The sequence below is a fragment of the Rhinolophus sinicus genome, chromosome 16 (assembly GCF_057876585.1).
Source record: "Rhinolophus sinicus isolate RSI-liver-muscle chromosome 16, RSI-T2T, whole genome shotgun sequence".
In the NCBI taxonomy this organism is placed as follows: Eukaryota; Metazoa; Chordata; class Mammalia; order Chiroptera; family Rhinolophidae; genus Rhinolophus; species Rhinolophus sinicus.
This window is the reverse complement of record NC_142516.1, coordinates 137461310-137475768: the sequence shown is the minus strand read 5'-3', so window position 1 is coordinate 137475768 and position 14459 is coordinate 137461310. Positions and strand designations below refer to the sequence as shown.

At 44.7% G+C, this 14459-nt stretch overlaps 1 protein-coding gene across 1 annotated transcript in view; it reads right to left on the bottom strand.

The window, feature by feature from the left end:
* ADPRHL1 (ADP-ribosylhydrolase like 1) overlaps positions 1-13623 on the bottom strand; it is a 37766-nt gene extending 24143 nt beyond the window's left edge. Inside the window, exons 1-4 of the mRNA XM_019746598.3 lie at positions 13207-13623; positions 8248-8412; positions 1532-1657; positions 1018-1158 (exon numbers count right to left, since the gene is read on the bottom strand). Of these exons, the coding sequence (XP_019602157.3) occupies positions 1018-1158; positions 1532-1657; positions 8248-8412; positions 13207-13420 (646 nt within the window). The 5' untranslated portion in view covers positions 13421-13623. The remainder of the gene's footprint in view (positions 1-1017; positions 1159-1531; positions 1658-8247; positions 8413-13206) is intronic.
* Positions 13624-14459: the final 836 nt, after the last annotated feature.

The window sequence follows — 14459 nt, the reverse complement described above, 5'->3', positions numbered from 1 at the left end:
TCAAGCCGTTCATCTCCCGTTCCTCCGGGACAAATTAGATAATTTGTTCTAGAAATTCTCCTCCATAATTTAAGAATATCAAAGGCTGCATGAAGTTGTCTGTGTTCCATGCAGCCCACGTCCCTCTGGGTCAGCCACCTGAGGAGAAAGCCATGGATTTCCTAGTCCTGCCCCTGCTGTTCTGGGTCTGCTATCCCTTGGGGAACTCACGGGGAAAGGGATGCAGGCTGAGAAGGGTGCAGAAGCCCCCTGAATGCTCAGCCAGCACCACCACGATCCCCTAGGACTTTGCTGGATTGGCTGCTTTTGGCTGGATTGACCTCACTCATGGCCAAAAAGGGTGTGAGTCATTTGCTGACAGGTTTTGGGTAAACTGGGACAAATGGAGCTTCCTGGAAACAAATGTCATCAGTGGGCACAGACTTCTGTCCAGCCTTTGTGTGGGAGACTTAAGTCCCTTGGGTCAGGCACAGCTGTCCATTAGGTCCCGTGAGCACTTAGGACACTAGTGTTGACATTGTTCATCCCTCTCTGAGGAATGGGCTACTTAAGGACAATTTGGAAAATTGATTCTAAGTACAGCAAGTCCTCACTTAATGTCTTTCATAGGTCTGTGACTTTAAGCAAAACGACATATAAGGAAACCAATTTTACCACAGGCTAATTAACATAAACAAGAGTTAAATTCCTATGGCATCTCATTAATGCTGTCACAAAACAATGTTGAATGAACTGACATTATTCAAGGACCTGCTGTGTGCACCTCACTCCTCTGTGGATCTCCGTGCACACCTGGGGCCCTTCTGAGCAGGTGATGTCCTCCGGCTGGCAACACGTCAGGCCTTCCATATGGGACCCACTTGCTTCCACAGACCCCCCAGGGTGGCTCTTGGTTTCACTGTGGGCAAGTGGACCTCTTTGGGAGCCGCCGGTTCTGTCCAAATCTACTCTGAATGTGAACTGAGACCAAATTCGAGGTGCCAGTGCAGGTGTGACAGGAAGGGAAGCCAGGCTCACCTGCTAGGTGCCGGATGGTCTTCTTACAATATTCTTCAGCCAGTGGGATCGTCTTCATCATGTCTCTCCCCCACTGCTCGAGTGGCTTTCCTTGTATAGCGTAGGATGCAAACAGGGCTGTGCACAGCGACCCAAGGAAGCCTGGAGGAAGGTGGGGAGAGAGGGTCACAACGGCACCTGCCCCACATCCTAGCTCTGGGATGCTGGATGAGCCATTTACCAGATATAGCACCCTGGGCAATTAATTACTTGGTGTACTTCGACCTTTTGTTTCCGCTCAGATCCTAGTTTCATTCAGATAACTGGTGCTTTTCTTACCCTCTCCAAAATCATCCTACTTATTGCGAATCCCGTTTTTAGGTTGGCAAAAGAATCTAAGCAGAACCTCAGATTAAAAAACCCAAATCTGCCAACAAATAGCAAACCAAACAGTGGATGTGATCGCATGAGATTCCAGTCTCGTCCGTTGGGTGGAGAACCACACAACAGGCACCCGCCGCGACACCAGTGTTACCTGTGGGGTGGTTGTGCGTCATCCTGCCGCATTCGATGCTGACTTCAATGAGGGTCTCCAGCCGCTCAGGCTTCCAGTACCGCATGCCGATACACATCGCTTTGGTGGCAGCTCCAAACCCTGAGCCTACACGGAACATGACACACCAGAACTCAGACTTCTGCTCTCGTAATGCTACCCCTGGCAATCTAGCTTTCATGAATACTCTGAAAATGTTATGAAAATGAGAATTTTCAAATAATCTGAAAATTTTTATTACGTAAGAATGTATTTAATAACATGTCTCTCATAGTGTCACTTGAATGAGTGAAAAGTAGGCAAACCACCCAAATGCCTGACAAAGAAAAGAGATTAAATAAATTGCAAAGCAGCCATACATTGGGGTGCTACTTGGCTATTAAAAATGGAATTTTTGATGACATGGGGACATGCTCACAATATGCTTCTATTGGGAAAAATGTAGAAGACAGAATTGTATACACAGTATGCTTTCAATCATACATATTTTCTCTTTTTAAAAATAGCTTTATTGAAATATAATTGACATGTAATCAAATGCACATATTTTAAAGTATGCAAGTTGATAAGTTTTGACACCCATGTTTGATAAGTTAATACACCCATGAAACAGCATCTAAAGATAGTAAACATAGTCAACACCCCCAAAAGTTTTCCCATGCCCCTCCTGCCCTTCCCACCAACCACGGATCTGACACTACAGATTAGTTTGCATTTTCTAGAAATTTATATAAATGGAATAATAGAGAACATACTCTTTTTTGCCTGACTTCTTTTACTCAGCGTAACTATTTGAGACTCATCCACGTTGTTGTGTATCAATAGTTGGATCCTTCTTTTGCTGAATAATACTCCACTGTGCGGATATACCACAACTGGTTTATCCATTTACCTGTGAATGGACATTTGGGTTGTTTCCAGTTTGGGGCTATTATAAATAAGCTGTTATGAACATTCATAACCAGATCTTTTTGTGGACATATGCTTTCTTTTTCTTGGGTAATTGTAATACCTCAGAGTGGGACATCTACTCATATAGTGGTTGATACTTAACTTTTTAAGATACTTTAACTACCAGACAGGTTTCCAAAGCAGTTCTACATCCCACCAGCAGCTTCTCCACATCCTGACCACATTTGCCATAGTGTTTGGGGGCTTTTAGTGTACATCTTTAACCTATGATAGCCTGCCTTCTTGTGATACTGCATTTCACGCCTCATATAAGAACCTTATGATTGTACACCTCCATCTCTCCCCTCCCAGCCTTTGTGCTAACATGTCATACATTTGCTTATACATATTTTATAAACCCTGTAGTACATTGTTATCAATTGTTAAAGTCAATTACCTTTTAAAAATATTTCAATAAGTTTAGCAATCCTATGTACCCATGTGGTTACCATTTCCATTGATCTCCATGCCTTTGTGTAGACCCCTATTTCCTTTAGCTGTTTTTCCTCTTCTACCTGAATGACTTCCGTTAACATTTCTCATGCTGGTGAATTCTTCAGCTTTTGTTCACTTGAAAAAGGCTACTAGGACTTCGTTCTGAAAGAATTTTTTTGGGGGGTGTAGGAGCCTAGATCAAAGTTATTTCTTTCCACAGCTTAAAGATTTTGTTTGGCTATCTCCTCTCTTATATTACTTCTGACAAGAAATGTGCTGTCATCCTTACCTTGACTGTCTGTATGGGACATATGTTTTTCTCTTTATTATTAGTTTTGAGCAATTTGACTGCTATGTGCCTTAGTGTAATTTTTTTCGTGTTTCTTGTGCTTGGAATTTATTGAGTCTCTTGGATCTGTGAGTTTACAGTTCCCAAGTTTGGAAATATTTTGGCCACTATTTCTTCAAAAAAATTTTTGTTGTTGTTCCCCTTCTCTCTGTATGGATTCCAGTTACAGGTATGTTAAGTTGCTTTAAGTTGTACTGTGACTCACTAGTGTTCTTTTCATATTTTTGGATTCTTTTTTCTCTGTGTATCCCATTTTGGATAGTTTTTATTGCTGTGTGTTTAAACTCACTAAACTTTTCTTCTGCAATGTCTAATCTGTTAATCTCATCCAAATGTATTTTTAAAATCAGAAAATCAGACATTATAGAATTCTCTAGAAATGTGATTTAGGTCTCTTTTATACCTTCATGTCTCTCCTTAACTTTTTTTAAAAAGATTTTTATTAAAAATATAGCTAACATGCAATATTATATGAGTTTCAGGAGTACACCATACTTGTTCAACATCTATATACCTAAATAAGTGATCACCCTGATAAGTCCAGCAACCATCTCATACCACAATATTATTGATTTATTCCCAATGCTGTATGTTACGTCCCCATGACATTTGTTTCACACCGCTATTGCCCTTCACCTTCCACCCTCCCTTTTTAATTTTTCTGTTACAGTTGACACTCAATATTATTTCATATTAATTTCAGGGGTATCAGCATTGTGGTTAGACATTTACATAATTTAAGAAGTCATCCCCCTGATGCATCTTGTACCCACCTGACACTATACATAGATATTGCCATATCATTGACTGTATTCCCTATGCTTTACTTTACATCCCCATGACTATTTAGTAACTACCAAGTTGTACTTCTTAATCCCTTCACCTTTTTCATCCTGCACACATCCTCTCCCATCTATCACCCCAACAAATCTAGTACTCATCTGACATCATACATAGTTACTACAGTATTATTGAGTATATTCCATATGCTATACCTACATCCCCATGACTACTTTGTAACAACCAATTTGTGCTTTTTAATCCCTTCCCCTTTTTTCACCCACACTCCCAACCCCCTCTCATCTGCAAACATCAAAATATTTTCTGTATCTATAAGTTTGTTTCTGGGTTTTTTGTTTGTTTGTTTTGTTCTTTAGATTCCATATAGAAGTGAAATCACATTGCATCTGTCCTCTGTCTGATACTCGACTCAACACAGTACCATCCAGGTCCATCCATGCTGCCGCAGATGGCAAGAACCCATTCCCTTCCATGGCCAAGCAATATTCCATTGTATACATGTACTACCTCCTCTTTATCGATTCTTCCATCAACAGACACCCAGGCTGCCTCCACCTCTTGGCTATTGTAAACAATGCTGCAATGAACATATGGATCCACATGTCCCCTCAAAGTAGCATTTTAAACCCTAAAATGGTTTTTTTGGATAAATACCCAGAAGCGGGAATACTGGGGGGGTCTCTCTTTGTCTCTTGTTATAGCCTTTGTTTTAAAGTCTATTTTGTTTGGTATAAGTATGGCTACTCCAGCTTTTTTTTTCTTCTTCTTTTTTTTTTTTTTAGGTTTGTTTCCATTTTCATGAAGTGTCTTTTTCCATTTCTTTACTTTCCATCTGTGTGTGTCTTTCAATCTGAAGTGATTCTCTTGTAGGCAGTATACGTAAGGTTTTTGTTTTCTTATCCATTTAACCCTGTTATGACTTTTGTTTGGTGCATTTAATCCATTTACTTAGAATGTAATTGTTGATAGATATGTAGCTCTTGTCATTTTATTACTCATATTTTTTTTTCCTGTCTTAAAGAAGTCCCTCTAAGATTCCTTGGTGGTGATGAACTCCTTTAGTTTTTTCTTGTCTGGGAAGTACTTTATCTGTCCTTCAATTTTAAATGATAGCCTTGCTGGGTAGAGTACCTTTGGTTGTAGGTTCTTGCTTTTCATCACATTGAATATTTGTGCCAATCCCTTCTGGCCTGCAAAGTTTCTGTTGAGAAATCAGCTGAGAGCCTTATGGGAGCTCCCTTATAAGTTACTAGTTGCCTTTCTCTTGCTGCTTTTAGGAGTCTCTCTTTGTCTTTAACCTTTGCCATTTTAATTATAATGTGTCTTGATGTGGGCCTTTTTATGTTCATCTTATTTGGGACTGTCCGCACTTTCTGGGTTTGTATGTCTATTTCCTTCACCAAGTTAGGAAAGTTTTCAGTCATTATTCTTCAAATACCTTCTTAATCCCTTGTTTTCTCTCTTCTCCTTCTGGTACCCCTATGATGCGAGAGTTGTTATGATTGATGTTGTCCCAGAGGTCTCTTAAACTATACTCATTTTTTTGTATTCTTTTTGCTGTTCTGATTGGGTGTTTTCTGCTACTTTGACTTCCAAATGATTGATTCGATCCTCTGATTCGGCTGGTGATTCCTTTTAGTGCATACATCATTTTAGTTATTGTATTCTTCACTTCTGACTGGTTCTGTTTTATGGTTTCTATGTCCTTTTTTTTATGCTTACTATCTCTTTGTTGAAATTCTCACTAAGTTCTTTGAGCATCCTTATAACCATTGTTTTGAACTCTGTCTCTGGTAGGTTGCTTGCCTCCATTTTGCTTAGTTAATTTTCTGGAGTTTTCTCCTGTTCTTTTATTTGGGACACATTTCTTTGTTTCCTCATTTTGGTTGCCTCCCTGTGTTTCTATGTATGAGGTAGATCTGCTATGTCTCCCAGTCTTGGCCAGGTGGCCTTATGTAGTAGGTGCCCTGTGGGGCCCTGGCACAGTCTCCCTGGTCACCTGCTCTAGATTCTCCAGGAATGACCCTTTGGTGGTTTGTGTGTGCCCTCCTGTTTTAGTTGAGTCTTGATTGCTACTGGCATGTCAGTGGGTGGGATTGACCCTCAGGCTGACTGGCTGTGGGGTTTCGCCACATCCAGAGCTCACAGGCTGCTGTGGGGGAAGCTTACCCCACTGAGTGGGAGTTGCCCCAGCAGGCTTTGGTGCCTGTTGAGACCACCCTTTGTGTGTTCTGCTTGTGGTGTTCTGCTTGGTGGTGTTCTGCTGTGGTCTGAAGCCAATCTCCAGGTATGTTGGTTCTGGGGTCTCTTGTGAGGGGCTCTAGTGTAGGCCCAGGTCACCCATTGCCCGTGTCCAGCTGGGTACTATCTGGTAGGAGCTACAAAGTGATCCATGGTTTTTCACTGCCTGTGCTAAACCCAGAGGCACATGGGAGAGGCCACACTACAAACCGAGGATGTCTGCCATCAATACCAGGCCTCAGGTAGCTCCACAAAAAGCCAGAACACCCCAAGTCCTGCTGCCACTTGCCAGCTCCCTTAAAGTTCAGCTGCTGAAAAACCCTTGTGTGGCATACAAGTTGGATGAGCCAGGGTCTCATGGAATCACTACAGTGGGAAGCATTGTGGTCACTAGGTTAATGTAAACTCTGGTTTGGTGCCAGCACTAAGCCTGGAGCTACTCAGCACACGAAGGCCTGTTGTTGCCTGTCTGGGGCTCGTGGACTCCAATAGTTTTCCAAGAAAGAGTGCAATTCTGGCAGGCTGGCTACTCTTGGAGAAGGTGCTCAGTTGTTGGGGGAGCTGGGTGGGGCAGAGTCCCAGTGAGTCAGCGGGGCGGAGCAGTGGAACTCACCAGACCAATCAGGTTCAGATTTGGACGTAAGTGGAGGGGGCGGGCTCAACATATTAAAGATGGCGGCTGCCTGCTGGCTGTGCTACAGGAGGACCTCTCACAGGGAAAATGGGACTGTCCTCTAGCCCTGGCCTCAAAGCCACACACTTCAGTCTGCTCCCCGTATGCCTCTGATGCCCCTGAGTCACTGTCTCTCCGCTGGAGCCCAAGGTGAGTGCCTGCGAGCAAGTCGGTCTGTGCGCCGGCCATTTAAGAGGATGTCTGGGTTTCCCGCAGCCTTCTGTCCTATCTGGATGGTTGGAATCCCCGTTGTTTTTCATGGCCTAATGTTGTGGGGGCTCCTTTTTCTGGCACCAGTGCTCTGGGCTGGGGAGCCTTGAGTGGGGCTGGGGTTCTTCGCTCTTCCAAGGGGAACCTCTGCAGCTGAGGTATCCCTCCCAATTTTCATCTGCTACACAGAGGTTTGGGACCAGGCTGTTTGGCGTCTCCACACCTCCTACCAGTCTTGACATGGCTTCTTTTTCATGTCCTGAGTTATGAAACTTCTGTTCAGCTAGACTTCAGATGGTTCTCCAGGTTGATTGTTCTATAACTTAGTTATAATTTTAATGTGTTCATGGAAGGAAGCAGGCACAATATCTATTTTGCCATTTTGGATCTCTCTCAACTTTTTGAAAATATGGAATGCATACTATTTTATATCCTTATCTGATAATTCTAATGTCTATATCAGGTTTCATTAGTTTTGATTTGTTGATTTTTCTCTTCATTATGGGCCATATTTCCTCAATTCTTTGCATGCCGAGTAACATTTGATTGGATGCAGGCTTCAGTATAAACCCAGAGAGAGTTAGGTCCCACTTTCTGTATAAATCCAGAGGGGACAGGTCCATCTTCAGTATAAACACAGAAGGACGGGCCGGGGACCCCAGGAGCCAAGGTCCTGGAGGTAGACTGTGGCTACCTATATACATCACCCCATAAGCACATGAAACCATTAGACATTTATGCAGGTGGTATATGTTTTTCTTAGTGTTTTGGCAAAAAGAAAAAGAAAACTGAAAGGGAAAGCAATGGAAAATATTTCTTAAAATAAACCAGGGATCAGTGACAAAACTGCCGGGGAAGCTGGCATCCTCTAAATAGACACCCATGCAGGCGGCTGGCTCTCTAGGCGGCACACTGCCCTACAAAGGAGCCCTGGCAAATCCCTCTCAACTCACACAAAACTGCAAGGCGCCTGAGTAGTGGGATGACAGATAGGTTACTGCCCCGCAGCTTCAGAGGGAGAAGCAAGCATTCCCTCACCCTTCTCGTTGAAAGGCGTATGCCAGGCGAGGAGATAGTTATCGGGCTTCAGCTGTGAGCAGCCTTCAATAGTAGCTGGGTCTGCTCGATGTTCTGGAAGCTTCTCGAGGACTTCCACATAGCGTTTCACCATCTCCCGGTATAGATCATCCAGGCACCAGTAGTCTGAAGAATAAAGAGGAAGGCAGGGTCAGAGCGAGTGGGAAGGGCATCTGCCTCATAAACCCCAACACAGCAGTGACAACAGAAGTGACAGCAAGCATTAAGCCTCTGAGTCGGTGGAAAAGGAGGAAGATTTTAGTGATCCATCTCACACAGTCCTGGCTACCTAGAGAAACGTAACATGCCGACAAATCGTTCGCTTTATATTTCACTGCTATTTCAAACATTATAGGTTGTGGTGCTTATTATTCTAGTTACATATAAGAATCTAGAAAAAGCCCACAACCCTCATATACTGCTAACAGTTATATCTGTGCAAGGACAAACTGGACTGAAATCTGCCTGGGCTTTTCAGAACCCACATCTTAGGCACCGGAAGCAGAGTCTCTCCTATCTACAACTCCCTTCTTCTCACATTGGTGAAGTAGCCAGTGCTTGCCAGCCATTGTCCCAAACTGCATTCCCTACCACGTGGATGCATTCTGGGGACAAGTGTGGTCCCAAGTCCCTCTGAAGACCATGAAGATCATAGGACACGGAGGACAGAGGAGCCATTGCCCACTGAGCGCCTGCCGTCTGCCGGGCACTCTGCCTCAGATGATCTCATGCAATCTTCCCACAATAACGTGAGGCTCTTATTTGTCATAATGGGTTTTTTTCCCCAGATAAAGCTCAGTTAGGTTATGTGACTTGCCCAAGGCCAGAGCTAGTAAATGGATTTCAATTGTAAACCTGAGCATTCTGCCATTAAATTAATCCACAGCGTGGTGGGTAGAGGCCACACATGCTCTGAAATCGGGGCCCAAGGTGCTTGGTCATATGGGAGAGCAGGACTGGGATGGTGGAGGGGCTAGTGTGCCCGAGGAGGCGGGCAGGTACAGGCTGCACCTGCCAGTGCAGCTCCTACAGCCGCCAACAAACTCATTCTGTGCTGAAACTGCATTTCAGCCCTTTGGGCTGGCATCAAGAGCCTGCTCCTGCCTCTCCTCTCATTGAGGGTGGATTCCCCATCTTAGAGGGAATGTGGGGGAGGGGAGAACCACCTCTCAGACACCCTGGGCTTAGAGCAGGCAGTGGAGTACCGTTGGCATGAAAACCCACTGACCTTCCCATGGCCTGACCAGAGCCTTCATTAAACTGCCTTAGAGCCAGGGTCTTGACACAGAGGGGTGAAGGGCATTAGGAGTGCACTTGGCAAACTCTCTGCTCCAGGACGAAAGCCTCCTTCCTGGCAGCAACTACAGCAGGTTGCACCCTTCTCTCCTGTAGCTGTGACCCTTTGGAGATAGGACTGGGTGAAAAGAGTGGTTCTAAGTCCTTTTGTCCCATTCCCTGACCTCTTCACAGCAAGGGGCGTTCCATGAGGCCTGGATGCACTCAGCATTGCCCTGTTCTGAGTGGGGGACAGAGAGATTGTGGCAAGACCTTGGTTCTGAAGGAATGAGTTCTGTGGTGACATGGAGGGGTGTTCCCTCGGTAACCCCGCAAGAATCAAATGAACCTCTCTGTCTGGGAGGTGTAGCCCCCGGGATCTGTCCAGCCTCTCATTCGCCAGCATTATCAGTTACAAACAGCTTTTCAGGACTCAATCCAGGCTGGGTGAATAAGCCTGGCCCTTCTAGAGTCCCCTAAAATAATTCCTTTTATTCTGGAATCATTTTTTTTTTTTTAAAGGAAAAAATCTCCTTAAAAACAAAGTGGCAACTAAAAGTTTTGTGCTGATTTCAGGTTAGAATTTAAATTAGAAACATTTTTCAAAGCTGCAGAGGCTTGGACCCTCTCGTCTGAATTTCTCTACTTCGTGACATGGTTACTCAACTCATCTCGTCTCTAACTTACCTGCCCAGTCGCCTAAAATCAGAGCAGCTTAAGAAACTGCCTGTAAGTCTCCCAACTAATGTCATGATAAGGAAAAGTCACAATACCAGTATCAAGTTACTTTGCAAGAAAAAATACCAACTTTTCAAAACACTGTTTTCAAGAGCTGCTAATGGAGGAAGATAACGAGCTGAGTCTGGACAGGCCTCACCTGCTCAGACTTGGGTCAGGCCCCACGTTCCCCTGCAGGTTACGGACACGCAGGGGCACTTGCTGCGATCCCCAGTGGGCTAATGACCTCCTAGTCCTCTCCTGCAGCAGCGGCGACATGACTACTTTGCTTGGCTATGACAGTTGGAGCTGCTGTCCCCAGATGCATAAGACATTGTAGAAAGACAAACATTAACTATAGTGCCATGGCCGCCTTCCCATAATAACTTAAGTGCTCGCTCATGCTGTACTTACACTGTTCCGTTTATCCTCACATAACCCTATGATGAAAGTGTTATCATCCTGAAGGAAGGCTCAGAGAGGGGAAGCGGTTTTCTGGTGAGTAAGTGGTAGAGAGCTAGGAGTGTCACGTTCCAGAGCCCCTGACGGGAAGCCCCCTGCCCTCATCCTTGGGTGACGGGCGCAGGGCCACGTCCACAGGGAGCCTTTGGTACATGCATGCCAGTGAGCTCGTGGCTCATAAGCTGTGTCTGCTGGTTACCCACCTACCTTGGGTATTGGCTGCTTCCTAGGTCAATATCTGCTTTCCTCCAACACTGCCCTTTCCAGACACACCCAGAAGTAGGACGTCACACAGGCTGCACCTGACTTTTCTCATCACCCTCACTCCACAGCACAACTGCGGTTTGCCAAACCACACAGCTCTGGTTTATCAGCTTAGGGCACTTACTCGCGAAACTTATTAAATATGCCAAGATGTAGTTCCACTTGTCTGTCTTCGGAAAACACGTTAAAGAGCCACCGTCCATTGGAATCCTTGAAATATTGGCATGTCTAATAACCTCAGGTGGCTGGGACAGTGCTGAAGAACAGAGGTGTTGGAGGCAGGTTATTTGGGTTCTAATCTCTGCTCTGACACTCACTGGGCGGTGTAGCATTGGGCACCTTACTTACCCTCTCTGTGTACTGGTTCCCTTCTCTGTAGAACTCTAACAGTAAAGTCAACCTTCAGGGTGATGTGAGGATTAGATGATTTACACATGAAGTTACAAAAATGCCTGGCACAGAATTAGTCCACGTCAGTTAGTTCAGAGGCCTCTTTTACTGACTACAATTTGTTATATAAAGGAAAAAAAAAGGGCTGTTTGAAAACTAAATTTAAAATGAAATTTCAACTTAGATTTTTATGAATTGAAAAAAAATATATGCTTGCTTGTGTTTCTGGAGGAGTCCGATTCAAGGGGGTGGCCTTCACGAGTGTGCTCTCATGCCCCCCAAGCCAGAGGGTGCTGCCCTGCCCAGCAGTCGCCTTCTCGCAGCTGGGGGCTGTGATCACAGAGGGAACTCATCTCCCTCCTTAAAAACAATGCCCCAGACATTCACAATCCTCTGAAATGCCTAAATGTCACGCTGTGTGCTATTTCTGCTAAGAGGACTTGATCTATTCGCGGAGAGGAGAGCACGTTATTATCAGGAATGCCCTGACCTGTGCCTGGTACTGTCCTGGGGGTAACCACACGGAGACACGTCGTGGTTTCTGCCATTCACAAAAACTTACTCAAGTGCTAACGGAGATGAGGGCAAACATGGCGAAGACATGTGGACAGTGTACTTGTGTGTACACGGCGTCAGACACAAATGAAGGCAGCAAAGTTTAAGAGTAAGGACCAGCTACATGCAGCTAAAGCAAGCCTTGGTTTTATTTGGAAAGCCAGCTCTCCAGCAGATTGTTTGGGGGCAGGCATTACTGCTCTGGGATGTGAAAATGTTATTTGAACACAAAGGACATGAGAATCTTCCTAAAAACATCAGAAACAGGAAATATTTGGATTTCAAAGTTGTGTAGCTTCAGAAAGATGCTTCACCATTTTCAACACACTGTGACACCTTATCTTATCTGTGGTGCTTTATCTCTGCCCCTAGCTATTTAGGAACCAGCCACAAAGTAGATGACATTCCTGTCCAATGACCACAGAACTAAACCCAGCGTGCTCACAGAAGATACATGGAATGGCGAGGTGAGCTCATAGTGAGATTTCATTGACTTAATAGTCACCCTCGGATTTTAATTTTGCAGTGATATACCAACAACACAGGTTTTTAAAGAGCAAATAACGTGTGGGAAAGTTGTGCTACACATTTGTCCATCTACTCTGTCTCTGAAATTCATATAAAAACTTGATCCTAAAATCAAACTACTACTGAAAGAATATTTCAAGAAACTTTATTTTTCCCTCCCCAAATCCAACCAGTTTTAAAGCATTTTCTTAGGACATACTGATGTATCAGCAACTATCCAAGCTAAATCCGGTTCAGGAAGCTGGCATTTTAACCCTAATTCATTGGAATTTAGAAGTTATCCCCAAACAATGTTATCTTAATTTGTCCAAATTTCAGACTGGCTTATTCCTTTATATTCTATTGAAATAAATTCAGAAGAAGGCTTATTATCTGCAGTGAAAAGTTGAGCCCTCACCCAAATGAGAGATTTAACTGGCTTTCACGCTAGAGTCAGAGAGATCAGCTTAGTGACCATTTTAGACACACAGAAAAGTCACTGTTTAAGAAACTGACCCTGCGGATAAGCAAAGATAAATAACATTGTCACCCAAAAAGACTACATGAGAAACACAACCTGTCGCACGTCCGATTTGCTGAGGGACCCTGGTGTATATTAAATTGCTGCTTTTAGCTGTGGCATCGGGTGACACCATGGCTGAAAGGCCACATCACCTTCAAAGCTCCAGTGCTGATTGCAAGAGCTCCTGTTCACCCGACATGCCGAACGGCACAGTGGCCGAGCCTTACCTGTGGTCAGGGCCCCGGCTGTGGTCATGTGCATGATGGTGTTGTCACTCACAGGCCATTTCTCTGGGGACAGCACAAGGTGGTCCAGCCCCCCAAGTTTTTGTAGCTCCTCCTGGACCTTCGTGCCTGCAGAACTGTTCTCCTTGCGGGCGTTTCTGTAACCGAGAGCATCCCCGACACTCCCCAGCAGCATCGCAGCCTGAAATCTCTCCATTGTGGAGGTGGCTCTTGTGCCCCCACAGCTGCTGAGCACGCCCAGCCTTTGTTACTTCGCAGCAGTGGCAGCCTTCAGTCCACCTCGCTGACCTCTGCTCTCGTCATTGTGTCGCTGTCAGGAGTTTCCTCGAATGGCCAGGCACTCCTCTTCTGTCTCTGCAGGTGGCACTAATGAGAACACTTGTTTGGACCCTGCAGCTCACAGCGCCTTCTGGAGCCACGTGGAAGTGTCAGCTTCCTTCAGCGTCTGGACAGACTCTTGCTCTTCATCAGAGGAGCCTTCGGGCTTAGTCAGCATCCAGAGCAATTCCAGACGCTCTCTCCCCCAGCAAGGACTTTGAAGCAGTGAATCTTTGCACAGTATTCTTGAAGAAATGCCTGCGTTTTTAAAGCTTGAAGGTGTCATTTACACATCATGAAATTCACCCTTGCTCAGTGCACAGTATGACGAACTTGTGTACAGGTGCACTGCTGTGCGACTTTCACCACAGACCAGCTTTAGAACACTGTCACCCCAAAGTCCCTTTGACCATCTAATCCCTGTTCCCCCTACTATACCCCCCAGGCACTTACTCATCTCCTTTGTCTCTCTGTTTTACTTCCCTAGAATTTCAAATAAACGGAATCATGCACTATATGGCCTTTTGCGTCTGGCTTATTAGTGTAATGTTGAAATTCTTCCATTACATCCATGGTTTTGTTATTTGGAAAACTTTGGGGGGGGGGGAATTGTTTATGACAGAAAACTTAGAAAATGCAAAGTGTAAAGAAACAAAGCTCTTCTAGCTCCAGTGTGAAAGATTACGAAATGTTCTAATAATTCAATGTTCAACAAAGGGCTTTCTAAATAACCAGACTTGAGGTTGCAAAGGGTGAGAACCTCACTCAGTGGCATCCGTGACGGCGCCAGCATCAGACTTCCTGTATTTAATCACCCTGCCAATTCACGGGGAAGAACGTTCGAAGTGATGAAGAGGCTGGGGGGAAAGCAGGGATCTTGATTTGAAATAAGGACTTAAAAAAGCAGTCCATCTTGC